This window comes from Trichoplusia ni, chromosome 12 (genome assembly GCF_003590095.1).
Source record: "Trichoplusia ni isolate ovarian cell line Hi5 chromosome 12, tn1, whole genome shotgun sequence".
NCBI classification, from domain to species: domain Eukaryota; kingdom Metazoa; phylum Arthropoda; class Insecta; order Lepidoptera; family Noctuidae; genus Trichoplusia; species Trichoplusia ni.
Genome location: NC_039489.1, coordinates 12,557,516 through 12,581,925, shown reverse-complemented (window position 1 = coordinate 12,581,925; position 24,410 = coordinate 12,557,516). Strand labels below are relative to the sequence as shown.

Here is a 24,410-nt window from a genome sequence, read left to right as displayed (position 1 = left end):
TAATTAATTTGAGTAAAATATTAAACTATTCTATAGTAAAATTAAAACGAACACGTATGGCAGGATGTTCTTATAATATTAATAGCTGACACGGCTAACGTTGTTTTGCCTTTTAAATTATTTATATAAAATCTCTATTGTAGAAAAAACATTACACTTGAATGAAAAAAGAACTTATTATAGATTGATACACTTATCACTTAGGGGTATGAAAAATAGAGAGTTAACGATTCTCAGACCTATTTAATACGCGTATAAATTCCATACAAATCGGCCTAGCCGTTTCGGAGAAGTATGGCAAGTATTCCAATGACACGAAAATGTTATCTTAAAGTCAAAAGGTAGCTCTATTTACGATCTAATTAAGATGCGAACTGTAACGTATTTAGATTCCTTTAAGGCGTACCTATGATCAAAGTAACACTATTTTCTCATGATGTCTTTGTCACTATGCTTAGGAGTGAGGGAGACATCATTATTTCATTGTTTTTTTAATCTGATACACTGTATTTGACGTGTATAACAATTGTCACACAATTCGTTGCCTGTAACTTTATAACTCTTCTTTCCAAAAGGAATAAGGTTCATAATTTTAATTCGTTGTTATTCCTGACTAGGCAATAAAAAATTACAATTCCTGCCATACAAAAAAAGAAACAATAAAATTGTAAATAACACAGAATTGATTAAACAGTCTGTCTTAATATTAAAACGAAATAAACGTTTAGGAATCATCTTTTCTAATCTAAAAAAGCGGCTTAATTACACTAGGGTTAATTAAAATTATATTAATAAACTTCGATTTGTATAACTTAACTTAATTATGAGCATTTCAAACAAGAAAGCAATTAAAGATTTGACTGAAGCCCGTGTCAATAGGATTTGAAAAGTGCCACTATATAACAATGATATTTAATGATTTTGACTCTATAAGCATTTTACTCCAACATTCGGGGTTTTGTTCAACAAAGGACTCTTTGAAATGATGATTTATTATGGTACCTATGGTAAACCGCTACGTTACGTAGCACGTTACGGCACCAATTTATCTGTTTTCTCTTTCCCTCACGTATATAACAGCAGTAGGCAAGCCTAGCCTCTCTCAAATCAGTTTAAGTTACCACAACTGTCAAGAATAGCAAGCAAAATATTAATTTTACATTCGCAGTTTGTTTTCAATCCTATTAACACGACCTTAAGATCCAAAATAAAGCTTAACATATTCCCATCTCCCTCGCACTTTATTCTGTTACACTATCAGGCAAGGCAAGAAAGAGTAAGATACATTTTTGTCTGTTAAATTGTCTACAAGTATATACAAAACCGGATGTATCCTAAACGTGTATGTCATAGATATGTCATGTATTGGTACGTTCAATAGGTAATGTGGACTACGTCGCCGCCGACGGACAGCAAGCATTGACCCTGGAAACAATTATCAAAAAGGTTTTAGATTTATAATAACTATCACTTTGTAAGCCTTTTCTCTAGTCATGTGAGAACTAATTTTGAGTTTTCTAGGTGAAGTAAAACCGGTAAAATACAATATTAGTATAAGAACAGTAGATATTTTAATGAAGTCACGTTAACGGGTAGAGGCCCTTGAAAAGTCGGAAAAGAAATCAAAAATTATTTCCGTTCACGGAAAAGAAAAGTAAAATTCAATAAAATTCAGCTACAGATCATGTAGAACAAACATAAGAAAATCTTTATTAAATGATTTTGCCTGACCACTGACCATACCGAATTGATAACAACTACACAATCACAAACTACAATTATAAACTCTTACAAACAGAAAACTTCTTTTTTAGGAAACTTTATAATAAACAGGTTCAAATATAATGAAATTGTAACTACTTCATAGGGCTACATACCTGGTTCTTGTGCGCATTGTCTTGTAGCATGAGTTGTGTGATGTAGAATGACGTCAGAGCGTTTCCGCCTAAAGCTGCCGTGTACGACCGGACTATCGCCATCACCTGATACAAGTATAATAATGTTTATTACGTCAGTATCATCATGAGTTTTAAAATAAACGTTCGATCAATAAAGAACCTAAAAGTTGTAGAAATAAGGTCTCATTTCTTTAATAGGAACCTGCTTAAGCGTTTTGCTTTTCTTCTAACGATATTTTCCAGAATTTATCAAGCAAAAACAACCTTAACTCAATTAAATATGGTTGAACGTATTCAAGAACCCTTTTACGCCACCTGGCTATTAAAGCAGTGTATAGAGTACAAAGCCACCGCGACACACGTCGTCATCAAGCAATACCAGCAGAAGGCAACCTTAATTCTATACAAATAAGGTTGAATTTGCCTTACCTCGCAGGTGAAGGTATGTAGAAACCCGCTGAGACCGCCTAGCTCCCTCACAGCGGTGGTCTCTCTTACAAATAGCAGTCGCAATGCACAGAGTCGTCTCGACACACGACTGCCGCTCACGTGGCTCAGAGTCGTTAGCGAAACAGTCGTAGGTACCTGTGGAAGTTTGTAGATTCAAAAATTAATTAAGAGAATTAAAAATATCTAAATATTGATGTTTCGTTAATTCAATTTGCAACGAATATCATTCTTGCTTTGAATGTCTACTTTGGGTTGATTAATAGATTGCTATATCTAACTTGCTACAATGTCCAACGCGCTACGAAAAAAGCTCACAGACTCCGTTGGGTCGAGCATGTCGAAAGGATGGTAGAAGATCTCTGTATAAAGAGAGCGTATCTGGGACGATCAACAGGTAGACGCCCTGTTGGCCGACCCAGGTATCGCTGGAGTGATACAGTTGAGGCAGATCTTCGAGCGCTTCATGCCGAGAACTGGCGAAGGATCGGGTAAAGCGGCGCTTTCTCGTATCAGAGGCCAAGACACAATTTGGGTCGCTGAGCCAACGAAGCAAAAGTAAGTAAGTAAGGATTACAATGTCCAACGAGCTGCAAATTTAAGGTTTGCTACGAATATCCAACGAGCTACTTTAATTTGCTACGAAACTCAACATTGCTACGAAATTTCTCTTCGCTACGAACATCAAACGTGCAACTAAACTTCGCTTTCACTTACATGCCCAATAATACTATTCTTCTCTTCCACGACCTCAGGCTGACTCTTCACAAGCTGCTCCTCATCCAACGCGAAGATATCATCATCAGCGTCACCGGATCCGTTGCCCTGGCTTCCTTGGCTTCCCTGGCTACCCTGGCTTCCGTGGCTGCCCTGGTTATGGCCGTTTTCTAGGCCATTGGCTTCAGGACTGTTTGGGTCTTGCAGGGGTATAGCTGCCCCTGATACTACAAGCTGGATTTCATCCTGTAAAGTACGGATATTAAGTATTTATGTCTTCTAGATCTGTCTTTTTTAAGCAATAATTAATTTTTGGGATTCCACTTGAAATCTTGTAGATGGTCTTATCATCAGTAGTTTTTAAAGTTTTAGAATATTTGGTGTTTTTTTTTAAATAAACTAATAAAAACTATTTTTTAAAGCTTTTTTGCTATCCTTGTAGTTCCTAAGGATTTTTTTATTAGGACGATTGGAATATTATCGTGCTAGAAAACATCTTGTGCCGTAGCGATGCCCGCTCACATTTCATTTGTTGTTCGGTCGGAGCAGTCGAAATGCTTAAGCTATTCGTATAAATTCCCACGTTTTTACAAACTCACTTTCTTGTTTGTTTGTTTGTATGTTTGTATGTTTGTTGTCGTTCCGGTCGGATTTTTGCAACTCAATTTCGAGGCACTTCGCAATAAGCAAGCAGGCTGAAATTTTCAGGGTTGCTTCAAACCCGATGGCAATGCAATTTACGACTATAAAATTTGACATTTAAAAACGTGGGTATCTAGATTTTTTCAATCTAATAATTGGCCTTGGACCGTTAACCTTGTTTCCTGAATACAAGACTGTGTGTGTGTATGCAAGCAGTACGGACCTCGGGCAGCTCTATCTGGAAGCGCGGCCTGGCGAGCGCGGCGGGCTGCAGCCGGCGCAGCTTGTAGGCCACGCCGTCCAGCGCGCGCCGCACGTGCCGCTCGCCCGCGCTCACGCCGCCGCCGCCCGACAGCGACAGCCGCCCGCGCCACACCTACACCACACCACACGACACGTTCTTATGAGAAGTGAGGGTAGGCTATTTACACCTATCCCTTGAGAAGGAATCCAAAGGAGCCAGCCAGAGTCGCACAGAGTATGCGCGAGCGATCCCGTGACTCTGGCTAAAGCAGTAGACGGGGCCCGGGGTGTTTTTAGTCGGTTGAAGTCCAACATATCCCCACGCCGTGCCCTCGACGTGGATTGAAGTCACTAGCGTTTCACCCCGGAATAAAAAAGGGTACGTACGGGACCCCAATAGCCGATGAATGAATGGCAATTGGATCGAATTTGAAACTATTGACATACTTTTAATTTTAAGCATTGTAAAAACACAATAATTGGAAAATTCATTGTTTTGAAAGTAAGTGTTTCGCTAAATAAGGTATTTAAATTATTGTAATGGAAAAATGTTTAGAATAATACGAATAGTGGCAAATTAATCCAATTCCCATTCATTCATCGGCCATTGTAAATAGCACAATTGAGGCACTGATTTCTTAAAATACGAAGAAGTTTGATAGAACTTGGTGTAGAAGATTCGCGACACCGGGTAGGGCGAGCGTAAGAACTTTAGATGGGAGAGGAAGAACTCGGGGTAAAATTTTTAGGAGCCCAGGTATTAGTGGAAAGCTTCAGGACAAGATGGGAGTGGAGGAATTCCGGGAGATTGAAACACATCACTAGGATTTAGAAGAGTGGATAGACGCGAGAAGAGAGCACCAGGATTTAGAGAGGAATGGAGGGACGGCGGTAGAGGGGGTGAAGCATTAGGTTATAGATAGGAGTGGAGGGACGCCGGGGGAGGGGAAGAGCATTAGAATTTAGAGAGGAGGGGAGGAACGCCGGGAGAGGGGGAGAGAGCTTTCGGATTTAGAGAGGAGTGAAGGGACGCCGAGGGAGAGGAGAGAGCATTAAGGCTTAGACAGGAGTAGGGTAACGATCTATACTTACGAGGAGAGTGTTACTAATCCGGGGGGAATTGGCAGTAATAAGGTGTGGAGTGTCGATACTCCAGAGTAGAGGAATCATCAAAACGCTGGGAGCGAGTAAGGTCGATTAAAGTTAGGTTCGTGTAATAATTATATGCACAAGTGAAATGCTGTTAGTAAGAGACTAACCTGCGCGAATGCTTGCGGTGCGGCGCCAATGACGGGTTTGAGTCCGTGCGTGTACACTTGCATGTTCACGTGACGCTTGGCTAGAGCCCGCGCTGTTTCCACCTATAACACAAATATTTTAACGTATTTGTTTATAGATGAACTTATCATTTACAATGTTGATGAAGTATGTAAGGTTTTCAAAGTCATGGATGGCGTCAAAATACTCTTTTTGTATTTCACATTATGTAATAGTACGTATTCATAACAACACTGACACTTCGATCACGTTAATTTATTTGTACAAATACATATTACTTTATCCTACTAAAATTTTAAAACCGAAAGTTTGTAAGTATGGATGCGAAAGTTTATCACTCTTATACGCTAAAACCACAGAACCAATTTGGACGTAATTTAGTACACATATAACTTACACCTTAAATTAACACATAGGATACTTTTTATCTCTATTTTATGTTCCCGTGGGATCATTTTCGCTTGGCACCGGCTAGTTAGTAGACATTAGACTCACATCTTCAGCCTCATCCAGCTCCAACACGCAGGCGTCCTTGTCCGCGCACAGGTCCAGCGCGGGAGCATCTTCACCTTCAACCTCAGCTAATGCGCCATTTGTATTGTGCTCTGTACCACCTGGTACCATTGTAATTAACGACATAATAAATATGGGTTCGAAAATAATCAGGGACGATAAAATATGATAAATGTCGGTCTCCTGTTTCGGTAAAGACGAGAAAGCTTTAGGTTGTTTTATTTGGCGTTGGATGTCTTAATAAATTTAAAAGTGGAGTTTTTGGATCGAATTTTCAGGCTTTATATAAAACAAGATGTTTTTTGCACACTGCGCAATGTACTGCAACTTGAAATGGGCCCTAAATCTTTCATTGATTGTATTTTTTTGTCCGCAATTTCCGCATTCTTAGTAATTTTACCATTTATTAGTATTTTTGTACAGTAATGAATAAGTGGTGTTTGGAGAAACAAAAAATAAATAAATACATACCTATATCAAATCCGTTGGCCGCCCTGTTAGCAGAGAACGACTCCCATAACGCTTTCTGTATTTCCAAAGCGTCCTTGTCTTTTTCTGAAGCCTGAAATGTATGCTCATTTTTCATATACACCAATATTAATAACACAGATAAGTTTCCGGAAAACAAAACACAAGTTCAAGACCTTTGTTTCTCATATAAAGAAGTGCAGATGGTTCAATAAGCCTGCCTAAAAATAAATCTGATTTCTTAGAGTTTCTAATGATTTAGGACGGGAATTAATTAATTATTCAAATTAATTAATCATTATTTTTTTATTACTTTACACGTCAATACCAGTGCACCATCTATTGCGGCACCATTACTTAAGCCTTAAAGGTACTAATACTTGAAAACTTTAGACCATAGACTATAAGTTACTGTTATAAATACCTTAATAGTAGGCGGTGCGGGCGGCGGCAAGGCGGCCAGTCTGCACGCTGTGCCGCTCGCTAGCGCCATCACACAGCGCTCTCCTACTGCTATTTGTGTTTGTAGGGAGAATAACGCGTTCGCACCCTGTCAGACAAATACTTGCTATAATAAATATAAGTATTATATTATATGCCATATGAAATTAGTCCGGAGTAAGCCTTCTAGAGTACATGCGATGGTAAATTTTATTTTATTACTGTTATTCCATAAGGGGTACAGTTATCCATTTTACAGAGATTACTTAAGTAAATTGACGCGATTTTGCTTTTATTTATCATCAGTATTCTTACAAAATTTGGTTTAAAAAGAAAGAGGCCATATTATAAAACAAAATCTTGTTTTTTTTCATTCATGTTTTATCTTAAATGGGTAAAAAAAAAACCGTCAAACACAGCCGTATAACCGCTTTTTATAAATAAGACGGCTCTCTCACTAAGGTATAAAATCCTTGTATAGGTTTCACAAACATTCAAGACAAGCATTCGTGGAACACGCAAATGCTTGTTCTACGCGGGGATCGAACCCGCGACATTAGTACCGCAGTCGGGCAGCGCCCCCTACCTGCATGCGCAGCTTGGCGAGCAGCAGCTTGTGCAGCTCGTACTCCAGGAAGGGCAGCTGGTCCGACAGGTCGCGCGCGCCCGGCTCCGACGTGGGGGCCGCGCGCCGGACGCGGGCCGCTAGGGACCGACAAGCACATCATTAGGGACACATTCACTGATAAACAAATATGTATTTGTTGAAGAATAATTAAATATTTATTTTATTAATAGATGATTATTTTATATTCGTATTTTTGTGAAACGGATTCACTGGATAACTGCTATTAACTGCTATTATTAATATATTATAGGACTTGTTTATAAAACACAACCCACAAACTCCTCTGTTTGTCTGTATGTGCGCAAGTGTGTGTGTGTGTGTGTTTCTGTGTCCACTAAATGGACACGTACTTACCTACGGCTGTAACAGTGACGGCTTTTGCGTGTGACACTAATTTGTTAGGTTTGGAGCACGTCGCAAGCAGTACTGTGGGCACTCGGGCTCTCCTGATGAAATAAAAATAGAAATAAATTATCATTTAATAGTATTAAACTTTAAAACCTTTGTAGTGAACATTAAAAAAATTCTTGAAAAAAATCGGACCAAAAAAATTGTCTTGTTCCTATAAATTAATCATCAATTGTAATATTGTACAAGAATATTATTTTGGAAATAAACAATTGATTTCTTCTTAGTTTTCCATTTCGATGCATAGAAGCTACTTTTATTACTGCTATATGTATATTTCTTCTTCGTATATACATATATATTATAGCTAAAGTAAACAAATTCTTCGCATTAACATAACATAGTTCATGTGACATCAGACCTGCAGCCCCCGCAGGTGGACAGCTCTGCCCTGTAGGGCCCCGCGCCCGGCGAGTAGGGCACGTGGGCCATGCTGCACGCGTCCGGCTCCAACTCGTCTATCGCGCTCTTAGAGCCGCTGGTAGCTGGGAAAAGGTGGTAAAAAAGGTTGCATAAGTAAATTGTTAACAGTAAGCGAGTACTTCGAATTAAAATTAAGAGTTTATTGAAATGAAACTACTTTAACGGATTTTATCGCGGTTTAATTTTAGATTTTAGTTCCCGACGTTTCGAGACCTTTGCAGGTATCATGGTCACGGGCAGACTGAGATGGCGTTCGTCTTGACAGAAGATGTTGCTCGTTCTACCTTCATATTTTAATTAATTATATGTGGTCCGACCTACGCAGTATGAGCTCACTGTGTCTTGATGTCTTGGAGCGCTGCTCTTGGGTGTGGCCTTGAGTTCATCGTTAAGAACCGTGTACCTGGAGTCATTACTGTAATGTCTTAAAAGCATTTTACATGGTAAATTTGAGGATTCTCTCATATCGACTCTTCATAGCGACTCATATATCTAGTCTTCAGCACTAGATTTTTTACAAAAAAGCTGAGAAAAAGAAGCAGACACATAATAAAGGTTAGTAAACACATAAGTGTAGGTTTTTACCTGTGGAGGGTTCAGATTCGGCGTTGAAGTCGCAGTCTAGATTGATAACAGCCGCAGTACCGGATGCAGAAAGCACGCAAACATCCTCGCTAAAGAAAGAAGAAAGGGTTACTTGTTACTTGGGGAAATCAAAGAGGAATCCAAACTTAAACAATTAATGCACTTATTGTATGTGGCAGCGTTTAGATCTTTTTGCTAAACTATTTATTTGTTAGTGCGCTAAAACCATTTCATCCCCTTTAAGATAGCTAATTTTCGCCAACGCTGCAATGGTGGCATAAATTCAGTTTTAACTTTTGTATACCGGATAGCACATGAAGTATAAATCTAGGTGTCTATAAAGGCATAGGTTAGGCATATTATAGTCTTGTATAGTTCCCGGCATGGATCTTGAGCGCTCGGCGGAAGAGTGGGGATCGCTTTGCGCATCGTAAAATAAAACGCCAATCAATGGTGCGTACTCGTCGTCTTGAAATGCATGCAACTGCAGCAAAGAACGAATTTCAACCAATCACGAGTGACGGTTATGACGCGTTGCGCTGCAGGCCAATCACTGCACTAGGTACCCCGTGCCTTCATACCGCTAAAGGGACCCAAAAAATCACTTCTGCGCAGGTGAAGGTCAGCGCTCAAGATCCGTGCCGGTACTATACGTACTGGAACTATAGTTTGATAAATGCAGGGTAGTGTTTTCCTCACTCACCAGATGGCGGTGGTGTCGGTGTAGGCTATGACGGCGTTGCAGCGCAGCGCGCGCGCGTGCGCCCGCAGCTCGGTCCTGAGCTCGGCCCACCAGGCCGCGCGCGCCGCGCCCTCGCCGCCGTCCGCCAGCTTCACCGAGCGGGCGCACACCGTGCCGCCTGACCAAACCAATGTATTACTACGTACATACACATATATGTGAAAGAAAGCAACATAATTGAGGTTATGACGCATATATGCAAATATAAAATAAAAGACATGGAAAATAAGAAAACATGTGAAAGCAGTTTTGAAGTTTCCTATTCTAGTCCTCAAAATAGTATTTATTATTTTTTTATTCGAATCCCGCGATAAGGTATTTAGTCTTTGTGTCGTGCTTGGGCGTAGCTTCTCAAACATTCGTGCACACACATCCGCGAATACTTGTCCAGACTCAGGAGAAGCATTCGTGGATCACACTAATGCTTGTCCTACGCGATCGAACTCGCGGCACGACGCGCTCAGTGGGCTTGGCGTGGATAGATGCTAAACGCCAAATGCCAAAAATTGAGTATTGTCTCACGTCCACCGTTAACTTATAAATACCAAAATCGATATTCACGAAGAAATCTACTAACTTAGTTCTGCTTTTTCATTAAATAGATAGTAATTCAATTTTACTACTGTACTTTACCATCAATAAGAAGATATTCTATTGCAGAGGCAGTAAGGACATACAATTAGAATCATTAATATATGAAATTCACACATACCTATATGTACAATGAATCCTGGCGGGAACTCGGTCATGGTGAGGAAGGGATACTCCAGCATGTCGAGGTTGTTGCTGTTCATGGACGGCCGCAAGATGGCGCCGCCGCCGCTGCCGACGTTACCAGCAGACGTGTTCAGTGAACCACCTGTTACGAATGTTACGTATGAAAATACATCTACGACTATGCACTTATGTTAGGAAATATGAAACAATATTATGGAAAACAAATAAATGTCTTTTGCATCATGCGGTCGGGCAATGAGGCAAATATTTCCAACAGAAGGTTTTACTATAAAACAGAGCGATCTTTTTGAAGCTGTACTTTTACAAAACCTTGAAAAGCGTTTATACAAGACCTAATTCTTCTCTGGAATCTATTTTGACTGAAATTAAAACAACATTTCCGAAAAAAGTTAGAAATCCAAAGCCATCATACTAACCTTTAGGTGTAACACTGAGATCGGAATCCGACGACCTCCGATGTATCCCGAGCGGCGTCGACGTCGCATTCAACGACGAGTTCTGCGCATGCGCGGCCTGCACCGGGTCCCGCCCGCCGTACGACTCGTGGCGAGCGTGCCTCGGCGATCCCCTGTCCTTGTCGCACCTATCCTCCCGCCTATCCCTCTCCTTCTCGCTCCTGTTGGCACCGCACACGGCATGCGAGTTATCACACACACTATTGTTAGTCTCCTCTACGTCGATGTCTACGCTGCATTCGGGCAGTGAAGGTATGGTCTCTAGTGCGCGGATGGGTTGTGATTGCAACACAGGATTGGTTACGTCGCTCGAAGTTATGTTAGATTTTTTGGACATTTTAGGCGTTTCGCTTTCTGTTACTGAATGTACACTATCTTGGCGTGTCAGTGTTTTGTTGTTTCGCTTCGGTTCCGGTATGGATTTACTTTTTTCGACGGCTTTCGAAGATTTAGCTTCATTCGAGTCTACATTTGCTACGGGAAATAGTGATTCGGCTTTTTCGAGGAGCATAGTTTCAACGGCAGTTGTAATTAGCCCAGCGGTCTTTCTCGGCTTTTCGTGGACATCTTTATGTTGAACGATTGGCGTTTCAATAACTGTATCGTTGGGAATTAAAGTCTGGACTTTATCTAAGAGGACAGTTTCAAAAGCTGTGTGAATTAAACCAGTAGACTTGATATTCTCTTGAGAACCTTTAAAAGGTTTCTCAATTACATCTTTGATCTTTTCCACGGCTTCCTCGCCGTGTTCCGCTAACTCATGGGCTTTTTCAAGCAGTATACTTTTAACAGCACTCTTAACTAGGCCAGGAGACTTAAGATCATCGTTCATGTGTTCAGCTCTTTCTAACTCATCGTTAGTGAACGTCTGTGGTTCTACAAAGGTCATGCCTGGTTGGCCAACTAAAGAGTGGATCTTATCCATAAGTATAGTTTCCACGGCCGTGTGAGTTAAGCCACCAGCTTCATCATGAGGTATTGCAGGTTGATCTTCAACACTTTCTACCGGAACAACGGGATCTGGAACGGGTGTACCTAAAGAAGACGCCTGTACCTTATCCAGGAGTAAAGTTTCTATAGCAGTGTGCAGAAGACCACTAGACCTCAAATCATCTTTACTAGCTTTTAAATATTTCTCCGATTCTTCATGCAAGTCATCCTTCGGTTCAACGAAAGTTAGACCTGAATGTCCAACTAGAGAATGGACTTTATCCATTAATATAGTTCCTATGGCTGTGTGCGTCAACCCTGTACTTTCATCTTCGTGGTGCGTTTTATCTCCATGGTTTTCGTTACTTGGGACAGGGTCCGGGAAATTAGCACCAAGCGCTGAAGCTCTCTCTAACAACATTGTTTCAACGGCGGTTTGAACCAAACCAGGTGGCTTATGGTCAGTCTTCCTCCAATCTTCAATTTTCGAATGGTCATATTCATCGAAAACGGAAGGTGGTTCAGGAGTTTCCGGACCAAGTACAGACTGGACTTTCTCCATTAGCATAGTTTCCATAGCCGTGTGAACTAAGCCACCTGATTTCGTTGTAGAATCTGAATGTTTGGAGCCAAGCAAAGAGTGAATAAGCGAATGCCTCTTAGCTTTATACTTAGGGCCTTCAGGTTTCTCATGTCGTTCATTACTTTCGAAGTGCATTTCAGGTGCAGGAGTTTCAGGGGTCGAAGGCATGAGTACTGATTGCACTCTGTCCATAAGCATAGTTTCCATCGCAGTCTGTACTAAACCGTGAGGCTTTTCCTTGTGCTTAGGTTCACTAGGTTTAGCGTCAGCTTTTCTAATGCTACTAACAATCACAGGCTTATTGTTCACTGGTGGAGAATGACTCTTAGGCCTCGGCGGTAAATGTGCGTTACTCGAATAATGTTCATTATTATTCCGGTACTCTTCAACTCTACCCAACTTTTCATTGACGTCATCAAAGAACTGTTTGTTCCTAACTGAGTCGGGGTCAGGGGAAGTAGGGATAAGTAGCGATTGTACTTTGTCAAGTAGAATGGTTTCCATGGCGGTGTGAACTAAGCCGGTGGGCTTTAGAGCAGGTTTGTTCTCGTGATGTTCCTCTTTAGGGTACAGAAAGGATATACCGCTAAGAGAAGTACGGGAAACAGGTTCCGATCCGATATACATGGAAACTTTAGCGCGATCAAATTCATCGCTTTTGTGAAAGAATTTATTAGTGTCCACACTTTGACTATCGAGACTCAAAAGATCGTTATAGGACAAAAATGGGGAACCTAACACAGTCTCACTGGGAGCTTTCGAATTAACATCAGACGATGACCCGGGTTGACTCAAAGGTGTTTTATTTTCCTTCTTTTTCGGGTGCAAAGAGTAGTGGGAAATACTTTTAATCATATTGCTTTTAGATAATTTAGATAGTTGACGTCGTATGCGTCGGGAAGAGCGATTTACAAAGCTGCCTTTGTCTACAGGCGATGACGGTTCACTAATGCTTTTAGAAGCTTTTTTGTGGGCAAAGGGATTGTGGAACTTGATGTGATGGCTACTGGGCTTTGTTACACACGTGTCGTCCTTCACCGATGACGTCGAGGCTTGGGTAGACTTGACGTTTTTCTCTTTGAAGTTCCCACTAAAGACACCTTGCGGTACCGATTCCAATGATTTACATTTATCAATTAACACTTGATTGTCAAAAACTTGTTGTTCTACTACAGCTTTCATATCCTTCTCTGGTTTAATCTCTTGCTGTTTTTCATCTTTAATAGGTTCACAAATTTGGTAGGTATCTAGCTTTTTATCCATGTTGGCTTTGAATGTAGGATCAAGGTTGTGACTTAGAACTGACTGTACTACTGAGCTGGTTGTCTCAATAGACCTTTCTGTGTCTGTCTTCACATCAGAGCTCTCATCATCTTCATCGTCGCTACTAGATTCTATTTCGGAACTTTCGCCAGACAGTGCAGAGGAAACTGAACCGAAATAACCCACATCTCCAGGCAGTTTGAGGAGATTATCGCTTCTCTCAGCTATGGGCGTCGCGGGACAAGACTCTGATATCTTCCTTTGCCTCTCAGGGATAGGCTCATCAGAACTCAAATTGCTTAGAGACGAGAATCGTATCTCAGGCAATGTTTTATCATCTTCTTTAGTTTCATTTTCATTCTTAGCTTTATCTTCATCAGACATATTGATCGTGGGTTCAGATTCGCTTGTCCTTCTTTTCGTAGAACCGGGTGAGGCTTCCGAGTCCTGAATTTCCTTGATGCAAGCAAGACTTGTCTGAACGTGTATGATGGACCTAGCAAGGATAGACGCCATACCTTCGCCTTCATCCTCTTTATTAACAAATTGGCCGCGGAACTTCGGTTTCTTTAACCTCTTAAGTTTTTTAAACTCGTTTTTAATATCTACCAAAGAGATTCGGGATGTATCGGAAGCGTTTGACTGTAGAGATATATTATCTTCTTGTTTTTCACCGGATCCAGAAGATTTTCTCGAGCGCTTACTAAATCTTCTGGTAAAGAAGTTGGTTTTTATCTTCTTGATCTTATTCAGGGGCCCAGAAGAGTCTGAGTCATCGCTATCTTTGTTGAGAAGGCGGTTCAGATCTGTTTGGTCTTCGGACAGATGTCTAAGACTTCTTGGGTGGGAATAATCGTCTTGATATATGGACATGCTGCCAGCGTAACTTGTGATACTGGACTGTCGCGTCATATCCATACTTTTCTCGTCGTCCTCTAGCGCATCGGTTTCATCCAACAAAGACGAAGCGTTTGGGTTCAGTATACTCAACAGTTTTTGCAACTCATCCTGATGACATTGATAATACTGAGACATTTCCGTAATACTCTCGTTGTCAGTCGCCAAAATGTCCAAATACTTTTTTAATTGTCTATTTTAGGTTAGAACACGACAAACCATGCAAAAATATAACTATAAGTAACTCGTTTTAAACTCGGTAGAAACTAAGTTATTTTTGTCTCAATAACTAATCAAAAAAGGCACATTTAAAGCTTTCGGAATGATATATTGGACTGAATAGCTTATTTTAATAATAGTACTATATTAAAGTCACGATATACTTAATCTTAAAGTTTTCAGACATATCCTTTTACTTTGAACTTTATCCTGATTACTATAAAGTTGAATTTCGTTTTACTCACTGTTGCGTGCAAGGCGGCATGTTTAGTGGCTGACTCGGTGTTGGCAGAGGAGTTATGCTCACGGCTGTGCCTGGTAATGTACATTAAAATAAATGTTTTGCTCATTCACCGGCACAAGGAAAAGAAAAATTATGATAATTTAAGATTTACAAAATACAAATAAATACCATTAGCATATGTTGCTAACTAGATTACAAAATGTGCTTGATGTTTGATTTCTACTAAAACTATTTAATTTATTTTATATGTTTATCTCATGAGAGGGACAATAGATGGAGGGTGAAGAGGTATTTGCCCAGCAATGGGACATTCCAGTCTAGTAAAAATTATAAATGATATGGTATGGGCAAACTTTGTCGCTGAGTTTAGCATGCTTAACGCAATTATTAAAACAAATAGTCCAATATACTCTTATTTGCGCGCGGCTCCATGTGCGGGTAGCCCTTGCAAATACACTGACGTTTGGGACTAACACAACTTTGAGTTGTGTGTCACTGTCACACAGATTAAAGCTCCCATAATAAACAGATGCTGTCAATCGCACGCACACATAGCGCCGCGCGCACAAATAAGTTGAAATATCTTTACTACCAGATCTGAACCACATACCTACAGCTCTCGCCACGACACCGGCTTCTCCCTCCAAGTCAAAGTCTTGCTGATAACCAACAACTGCATTTGCGCCTAATTCTGCAGCCTTCAGCCCTATAAGTCGTTGCACCTGCAATCAATATTTTCTAACCATTATTATTTTACAGAAAAAAATGTCTTTGAAACAAAAGTTCTTGTAAGTGGTTTAATTTTAAAAATTCCGTACCAAGTAAAAAGAATAATTGTGAAAATTATGCTTAGTTTTTGCCACATTTTCCCTTTTTTTTCCCACGTTTTTATAAACTCACTTTCTTGTTTGTTTGCTTGTCGTTCCGGTTGGATTTTTGCAACTCAATTTTGAGGCACTCCCCGATAAGCTAGCGGGTTGAAATTTGGGAAGTTCTTCAAAATTGTGTTACAAGAATCCGATCGGAACGACAAACAAAAACTACATACAAACAAGAAAGTTGTATAAAAACGTGGGAAAAATACTAATAACAATCATCGAAAGCGCACCTGATTACTGAGCTTGATGAAGGCGACCTGCCTCGCTTCGTTGGAGGCTCGCGGCGTCCTGATCTTGTCAATCCATTGGTACTCAGGATCGTCGTTCACGACCAACTCTTCTACAAACCCGTGGATCGCCGTCGCTCTGTACCCCGGAGGTATAAGTGGACCTGAGAGAGGATATGATAGGAACTCTTTAGAATAAATATGTAATTTGATATACAGGAAATTTTAAGCCTGAGACAGGAATCGAAACGAATTGATGTCTTGTGCATGTGACTTGAAAACTTTCCGCGACACAAGAATTAAATTTCGTAAGGAGGGAATCTTTAAAAAAAAAGGTATTTGTCTATACCGGCTTAACAACGCGCGACGTCGCTTTCAAAACTGAAGTATTAAAGTTATTGAAAACGAGTTGAAACTGACACATGATACTTGTTGCACTTGATAAGAAAAATAAAAATATTTCATCATGTTGGCTTGACAGTCGTTCTAAGAGCTAGAAACAGTTGAAATCACTGGCTATTTCTCTTAAAGTCGCTGTCATCACCAAAAAACTACTTCTACTAAAATCATAAAAGCCAAACAATTTCTGAGGTATTCCGGAATCAAACAGGTACACTAACAGTGAAAGAACTGCACTCCACAGCTAGAAGTCTTGTACTTGTTGAAGTCGGAGAACAGCTCCACTTTGACGATGACGTTCAGCTCGCCGCGGATGCCGTGCATCGTGTCGAAGACAGGGATCCAACCGGACATCACCGCACCTTGAGAGAAAAGTATCATGGGCCTTATTTAGATGAAAATACAGCTCAAAATAGTATGATTCGAAGAAAGGCTAAAAGTTTTAGAAGATAATTAAGATAAGATCATAATACTTTAAAATAGCTTATCTCCTATACATAAAATTTTCGATCCCATCTAATACTAATACTAGTTTTTTTATATTATATGCATAATAGCCCCAACTAATACGTACCATGCTAGTACGTATTATACATTGTGTATTATACATTGTGTAACACAGTTACCATGCTCTTCCGAAACGGCTAGACCGATTTGTATGAAACTTTATATACATATTTAGTACCACCTGGGGAACTACCACACTCTTAAGATAAGGCTGCTCTGGGTATGATATATAACTATATATAGCCGACTTGATTCACAGATGGAACCATCTTATTTTTAAAAAAGTAGTGGAAAGCCCTCAACTATACCTAAAGTTCTAATTATTCAATAAAGACATACCACCATGCGGCGTAGCAGTGCTCTTAGCATTATTTGCCTCCCTTGCCAGTAAAGGTGCCAGACTAATGACGACCTTGCCAATGGCATCATTGGCAGAGTACGTGTCGTGGTCCATGAGCCGAAGCTGAAGCGGTTCATCTTGAAGCTCTGATTCATCCACCTGAAAAGTAAAACAATCAATTAAGAAAACAACGAATTAAGAATATATATAAGAAGATCTAACAGCCAGTCTAACTAAGGGGTATCGTGTTGCCCAGGGAACTGGGTTGAGGTGGTCAGATAGGCAGTCGCTCCTTGTAAAACACTGGTACTTAGCTGAATCTGGTTAGACTGGAAGCCGACCCTAACATAATTGGGAAAAGGATAGGTAAACCTTTAAGATTTGGAGTTTCTTGCCGGTTCTTCTCCATGGGAATGACATTTTGGAACCTAGAGTCAACACTGTAACGTTTTAAAAGGGCCTGGAAAAACGTCTACTACTATTTTTGATTTCGATTTTGATATCTGATTTTCACTTATTTCTAATCGCACAACAGAACTTTTTTCGTAGCAACTTTTTTTTAAGGTTCTTTTGTGTACTAATTGTTCGTACACCATTGCTACACGCCGCTTAAATTTACTACAAGACCTGGTGCGCTTTAGATCACGGATTTTGACCGCAAAAACCATACCCAACTGCGTCAGACGAACGGTACTTTAATCTGGTTTCTTTGGGTAAAATTAAATTATTTAAACATTCTGTATATATTCAGGAAATTAAGATCAGTACTGGTTTGGAAATTATCATTATTTGCAATACTTTATTACCACATAGTCCACTATAAAACCCAGCCTTCGTCTTAAAACCAAACATTTGTGCTAAATGCATTCTTTGGCAGTGTTAATAAATGTAATATTCTAGTATGGAAAACATAACAGCTATTAATGCCAAACAATGGCAATCATTTGCAAATTGATGGACATTGCATTAACAGACATATGTATTCTATTTCCGAAAGCAATACCTTTTGGCATATCGTAAAGTTATTTTGGTTTTAAACGGGTCTCGTGGGTATTCAGAGTCCGTATAGTCATTAAAACGTTCTAACAGTTTTTACTGAAGAAAGTAGATGTTGTCCGACAGTGGGCAAAGCACTGACTTGCTTCTAGAACATCGGTCTTAAACCTAGAATGATTGCTCGAATAAAATCAATTTGTCTTCTTATAACACTAAGTATTAGAATTCAACTTAATTTACGAGAATTTAAAACTTTTTGAATATTTATTCTTTACATGGCATTAATTATCCTTTTAGATAAAGACGACGACGGTGAAATATACGCTCAGCGTTTTAAATAACAGATGTAAGGTATATTATCAAGTGTTTCAATGATAACGTTCAATACCCCTTGTATGTTATACCGGAGACTTTTAAACGGACTACAAAAACAGCTGGGCTAAAGCCATTCTCCTATAGTCAAAACATCTCATACGCAAAATACTGAAACATAAAATTATCCAACTGTTTCTATTTCAATACAAAAACAATAATAAATGTCTCAAAGTATAATAAAAGCTTCGCAACTTCCGCTAAATATCATACGGCTCTGTTTGAAGGTCATACGAAGACACGTAGCGTGATTTTACACGCGAAAACTCGGCGTTGAAAAACAAATGTTTCACTGAGAATAGAGGACAGTCGCCAAAAATACAGATATTGCATCTTTTCTTGTTTTGCACGTACAATGCCCGTACTATGAGCTCTCACGATCAAACTGGTGCCATTGTGGAAGCAAGATGGAGTATACGATGCGAAAAGAAGCGTCTCGCTTCCACGCGAGCACGACTCAGGTCGTGCTGCCTATTAAGGGGATTAAGTAATCTGGCAACTGTATCTGCAATAGTAAGAGATGTTTATCTAAGTTGGCAAAGTATTAAATAGGCTGACAGATAGGAATATTTGTTTATGGAAGAAGGTGGACACGTTTTGGTAAGAACAGGTTTGCTTTCGTCAAAATAGGTTTTCAACATATGTTTGATTCAATCCCCACTTTCTGCCAGGTGGATTGGTAATTTGGCAGTCCGGTCTGACTTACATAAATCTGGTTCATTCTGGATAAGAGGAGAAAAAAGTATTTGTGCCAGCAACAAACTACCTTAAGTAGTGATATGGAACTGAGGGTATATTAACATTTTTACTTAAATTAAAGTCAAGCATGGCCCTAAATCCATTACTAAGGATAACAAGAACATAATAGTATAAAGCTTCGCATTAAAAGAATAACAACAGATTACATGCACAAGCTGCAGTGACTAAACATTCCGAGTGATTACAAAGACAACACAATATAACGAAACCCCACAACATCTGATTCCCGCTAATACGTAACTGCGCATAAAACCCGCCAACTAATAAAATCGCATTTGGCTTCGATCCAAATCAATATTGAATCATTAGATACACAGATTGTGGAAATGCATAAACAAATTGCCAAGTAGACGGGCGCCAGACGTGTGCGAGAACACTGGCACTACTGCCAGTGGCACATGGCATGGTGTACGGTGACGTCATTGTTCACGACGCCAAATATTTTGGCACGTTTTATCAATTAAATGAAAAATATTAGCCAGGTATGTCAGGAATGTTTTGGTAAAAATTGAGGTACATATTAGATATATAGCTTAGTCTAGGCAACATTTAGAACTAATTTATGAATAGCATGAGTTGGTATAGATAACGGTATGGGTTCTAGTGCCAGGTTTACGGTTTCTATTTTTTTATCCAGCGACTATTTATTGAAATCTGGGAGGCAGTGGGAGGTTCATCTCTTTGATATTTATGTCGCAACGCATCGCTCATACGCAACAGACGCATACGTGTTACGTGTTAATTATGTGGGTATATTTATGTCTGTTATTTTAACGACTTTATAATTTTTTCTTCCACAAAAACTAAAGGGAGTAGGAACCCAAGTATTGTACTAGTTCCCAAATAACATACTTCCTGGCGGACAATACAATTAAGCAAACGTTATATGCCAAAAAAAAAACGGAATTCAGCTGAATCAAGAGCAAATGAAAACCGAACCCAAATTACTGCATAGTTTTAAAAAGACTCGGCAGAAGAATATTTTACTTTTACTAACTGTTAACTCGCGTAGCATGTTTATGAATACTAATTCTATTTTTACCATGGTAGTATAATATCATCCATTAGTGAATACTATTGTTTGGGTATGAATCATCTCCGACACGTGAAAATAAACAAACAGATTAATATGTTATTCGCATTTTCTTTTTACCCCCATAATTTATGCGATGGATCACCCTAAAACCTTGTACTTAAACCTAGTAAAAAATCGGAAATGAGAGGATTAATATAACCAAAGTAATAACCGTTAAACTGTTTTATTATCTTTACTCGCGCAATAACTCAGAACAAACTGAATCTACTTATTTCGTTAACCCTTGTAATGTAGATCGTTGGAAAGGCTCGCTCTTAAGTTCAATTCCGAAATAGAATTCAGTATTGATTTCCTTAAAGTACCCAGTTTGTCGTAGCCTAAAGCCATAGTCAGGTAAGAGTGACGCAGAATGGAAGCGCATCGATGCGTTGAAAATTTATCTTTAACTCAACATCGTAAAGATTAATGATCGATGATGATCTATGTATATTGACTCAGGTATATTGATTGAAGAATTATTTTAGCTCTGAGCTGAATTTTCTGAGTCAAGGGCAAAAAGACCTTGGTCACCTTTCCTTCTCTTGATGTCGTGATCGAAAGCCGCATCAACAAATTGAAAGGCTCTTGAAGGTTTCCCTCGCAGAGCAAATTACGATTCTCGGCTAGCATGAATATGAACGGACCAGAAGCGCCCGTTGGCATTCTACGAAATAGGTTAAAAAAATCGATGGCTTTTTACTCCACCATAACTTATGAATGCCTAAATCAGCTACACCTACTCAACTTGCGGTCGCGAGATAATTTTGCTTTGGCTCTTCCACCACCCGAAGTTACAAATTCATTGTAAAAAAATTGTGGCCCCTATAAAATGACTGAGTGTGGCTAAAGTGTACATTGGTAATGGTGATGAAGTTATTAAAATTCATTGTGCAACTACAACAGTAACTCTGCCTATGTTTTTTGCAAATAAATTTGGGAGAAGCCCGGTTATTAATTTTCCAATTAGTTTAGTCACGAGATAACTTCAAGGGACAAAACGGCCCTTTTCAAAGGCTTACGTGGGGACACTCAGAGGACTCTTTTTTTAGCATGTAGGCTCAAAGCAGGCCCATTGAGCGTAGGAATTACTACGAAAAGACGCAAGTGCCTCGTTGAGAATTTTAACCGAAAGTGTGATGCATTTACCTGGGATTATCAGCACACCCGCTCAAAGGGAGAGAAGCAATAAAAATAAAATTCAAAGAACATGCAGAACTATTGAATATTAAGGATGAAATTTATTGATTGAACTAAATACGTTACGTGGACTAATATTGTTGTTATTATAATGCGATCGTAAGACACGACAAAAGGCCGCGGTTGGCACCTGTCGTATCAATTAATTTATCGTATCTTTGTTTGAAGACTCGCTTTGTTTTCAATGCATGCTTTGACTAGACTGAAGTGTACCATCATTGTTTAACATTGTAAACACTGGCCAGACATGGAAGTTTTGTCTAGAATTGAGTCTTATTTTTCTTTTAAGTATTAATGAATTTTGGATTTGTTACCACTTTTCCAAACAATATTTTTTAAGCAAAATACTTTTTCAGGTTTTTTTTTTTAAATCAGAACATATTTTTTTCTAGTAGGCTTAAAACAGGCGCTTAAGAAACATTGATTTACACTTAAGAATCATTAATTTGGAATTGTGACTCTAAGGGCAGGGTTCTAAAATAAATCATTTTCCCATAGAAAAGAAACGGCTAGAATCTCTATAAATTTCTCTTTTAAATGAAAAAAAAATTATAAGAGTGTATAAGTCTACAAACATGGATCAAAACCATGGGATAGCTATTGTTTAGAATTAGAAATTGAAACTTAAAAAAAAGAGATTAAAGACAATGTGAGTAGACTTGATTTGTTTTTCAGATAATATTTTTAAGAATAAAAGGTCCCAACAAAGGAAAATTAATACATTATAAGCCATCCTCTATTTAATTTAAAATTAAATGAGACAAAATGTTGATAAGTCAATTCTATTAAAGTCATACTGCAGTGCAATAGAAACATTTAATGTTGCCAAATAAGCTTTAATTATGTTTATAAATATATTCATAATTAAGTATCATCAGCTTTTAAAAGAAACTAAATAAATAGGTTTGATAACCATTTGGAAAGTTGTATATGTACAAACAGTTGAAACATGTTTGTTAAAGTTTGAAATAAATTGTGAAAAATCAATATTTTCTCAATGGGTAATTTAAAACATACAGTTTAGTTATAAAAGATGTTAACCGTTTAATTGCTTGTTTTAAGATGATTTACATTTCTGTCAAAGTATTTTATTAGATACTTTAGAAGGAATTATTTTGATATGTATTAACTTGTAATGCTCCTTTATTTTCATGGGACAACTTCATGCGAAGTCACCATGAGAAGGAACCTGGTCCTTTTTAAAGGTGTACACGGGGATCAGGTCCAACATGCAGAGGCCTTCTTGAGAACTGGATGAGGTATCTACCAGGACCTTTTAATAAAATATTATTATTAACTATTTGAAATAATTAATGTGATTATATTAATGTTATATCTGCTTAAACTGTATTGTTTACTGAATTGTTCCTCTTTCTTTAAATAAATATAAGGCATTAAGATAATACCTTTTAAATAAGTTTTTATCCATGTTGGTTTAGGTGTGACTCAAAGGGTTAATCATTAGTTACTTTTAAAAAAATACTGAAAAAGGATTTATTTGAGTTTGGGAGGGAATTCAGAAGGTTCTGGGTCTTATTTAGCTAAGGTTCAGGACACCATAAGCTAAAAAAACTTAGTTAGTTTTAAGTTATGATTATGAAACTCAATATTGTTTCAACAACGAAAAGAAATCTTATCAAATGAGTTTAATAATATATTAAGCTTATAACTATTATGATTTCTAAATCACGAATGTCCGAAAATTTATAGATAAGGAAACAAGACTATTATAAGCCGGCTATCAGCTGATAAGATACATATAACCATCAAAACACAAATCAATTACCTCAAACCTGTACCACTCGGTGCTGTTCCAGTGAGGGTTGAGGGACTTCCTGCAGACATCGGTCTTGTGCGTCACGCTCCCGAACTTGATCTCCACGAAGGCGTCTGTGGTATCACTCGCCCGGTCCATCACGGGCAGGTTCCTACCCGCCAACACCTTCACCTTTATTTTCCCCGGCATTTTAACTTATTTCCACACACTCAACACTAAAACACCAAGTAAATATTTAAGAACAAACACTAAGACAACATTGTATAGTATATTATCACTTCTTTCAGACCAAATTATCACTTTCCAGCCTCCTAATCAGTACGAAACACTAACATAATATCTTATCAATACATTGATTTGTATAGATCAATGATACGTGATACAGTTATTTCAGGCGTACAGTCCCTCGACACACTTTTTCTAGACAACATTTTCGCAGGTTAATTTAGATAATATAAATGAAAACATAGTTTCGGTACACGAAATATTCGCGATACATATCACATTTAATTACGCGCTTGTGTTATAAACACTGCACCTTGGAGCGCCCCTGCTGTATCTAAATGTTGTTCTAAAAGTATTCCGTAGGTTTATTAATAGACAAAATGTGATATTTTATAAATAAAATCGGCGAGACGAACAACGACACGCACAATCACAAACTGTCAAACGAAATGTCAACAATTGGGTGCGTTAGATTTAACGTCAAAATTTTCAACCGAACGCTCATGATAAACGTCAGAAGGTACTGTTCAAATATGAAATCTTTACTCCAATATATACTTTACAACTTGGCATGCATTACGTGACTCTTTTTATAATTATTCACAATTAAACTGAAATAACTAACTTTATTCTGCATTTTTCGTTGCGAGCATTCTGTGATATTCTGATTGAACTACGTACTTTCTTGTTTCATTTGATTACTAAAATCATTAGTAATATCCTAGGCTACGTATTCATGTATTCATAGAATATATACACTACTTATCCCTCATGTACAGGGGCTCAAGACAAGAACTTTTTTCCCATCGGCTTAACATAATGCTATGTACCACTTTTATAATGTAGTTTGACTGGTAAATCATAACTTATCAAGGACATTAATGGTAACATCAAGG

At 38.7% G+C, this 24,410-nt stretch overlaps 1 protein-coding gene across 2 annotated transcripts; it reads right to left on the bottom strand.

Annotated features, from left to right (window-relative positions):
• Window positions 1–423: 423 nt before the first annotated feature.
• LOC113499219 (C2 domain-containing protein 5) lies at window positions 424–24,035 on the bottom strand. Of its 2 annotated transcripts, XM_026879610.1 has the most exons (23): window positions 23,299–24,026; window positions 17,113–17,272; window positions 16,488–16,628; window positions 15,871–16,031; window positions 15,373–15,484; window positions 14,764–14,833; window positions 13,164–14,492; window positions 10,588–10,787; window positions 10,146–10,292; window positions 9,395–9,551; window positions 8,692–8,780; window positions 8,045–8,168; window positions 7,630–7,721; window positions 7,234–7,352; window positions 6,631–6,756; window positions 6,210–6,300; window positions 5,721–5,839; window positions 5,207–5,308; window positions 3,928–4,080; window positions 3,063–3,308; window positions 2,328–2,483; window positions 1,878–1,982; window positions 424–1,425 (listed from the first exon to the last, which is right to left on the bottom strand). In XM_026879610.1, the coding sequence occupies exons 1-23, from the start codon at window positions 23,476–23,478 to the stop codon at window positions 1,375–1,377; spliced, it is 4,230 nt and encodes a 1,409-aa protein (XP_026735411.1). In that variant the 5' UTR covers window positions 23,479–24,026; the 3' UTR covers window positions 424–1,374. The 2 variants fall into 2 exon arrangements, with proteins under 2 accessions (XP_026735411.1, XP_026735410.1); XM_026879609.1 differs by having other exon boundaries at window positions 10,588–14,492; window positions 23,299–24,035.
• Between the last annotated feature and the right edge of the window lie 375 nt (window positions 24,036–24,410).

Bases quoted from the DNA above. Each gene is read 5' to 3' on its own strand.
- LOC113499219 (XM_026879609.1), bottom strand. From the start codon at position 23,478: ATGCCGGGGAAAATAAAGGTGAAGGTGTTGGCGGGTAGGAACCTGCCC. The intron at 16,629-17,112 runs GTATGTCTTTAT...TTTTCTCTCAAG, and splicing joins CACTGCTACGCCGCATGGTG to GTGCGGTGATGTCCGGTTGG. The intron at 2,484-3,062 runs GTAAGTGAAAGC...AAACTTCCACAG, and splicing joins AGAATAGTATTATTGGGCAT to GTACCTACGACTGTTTCGCT.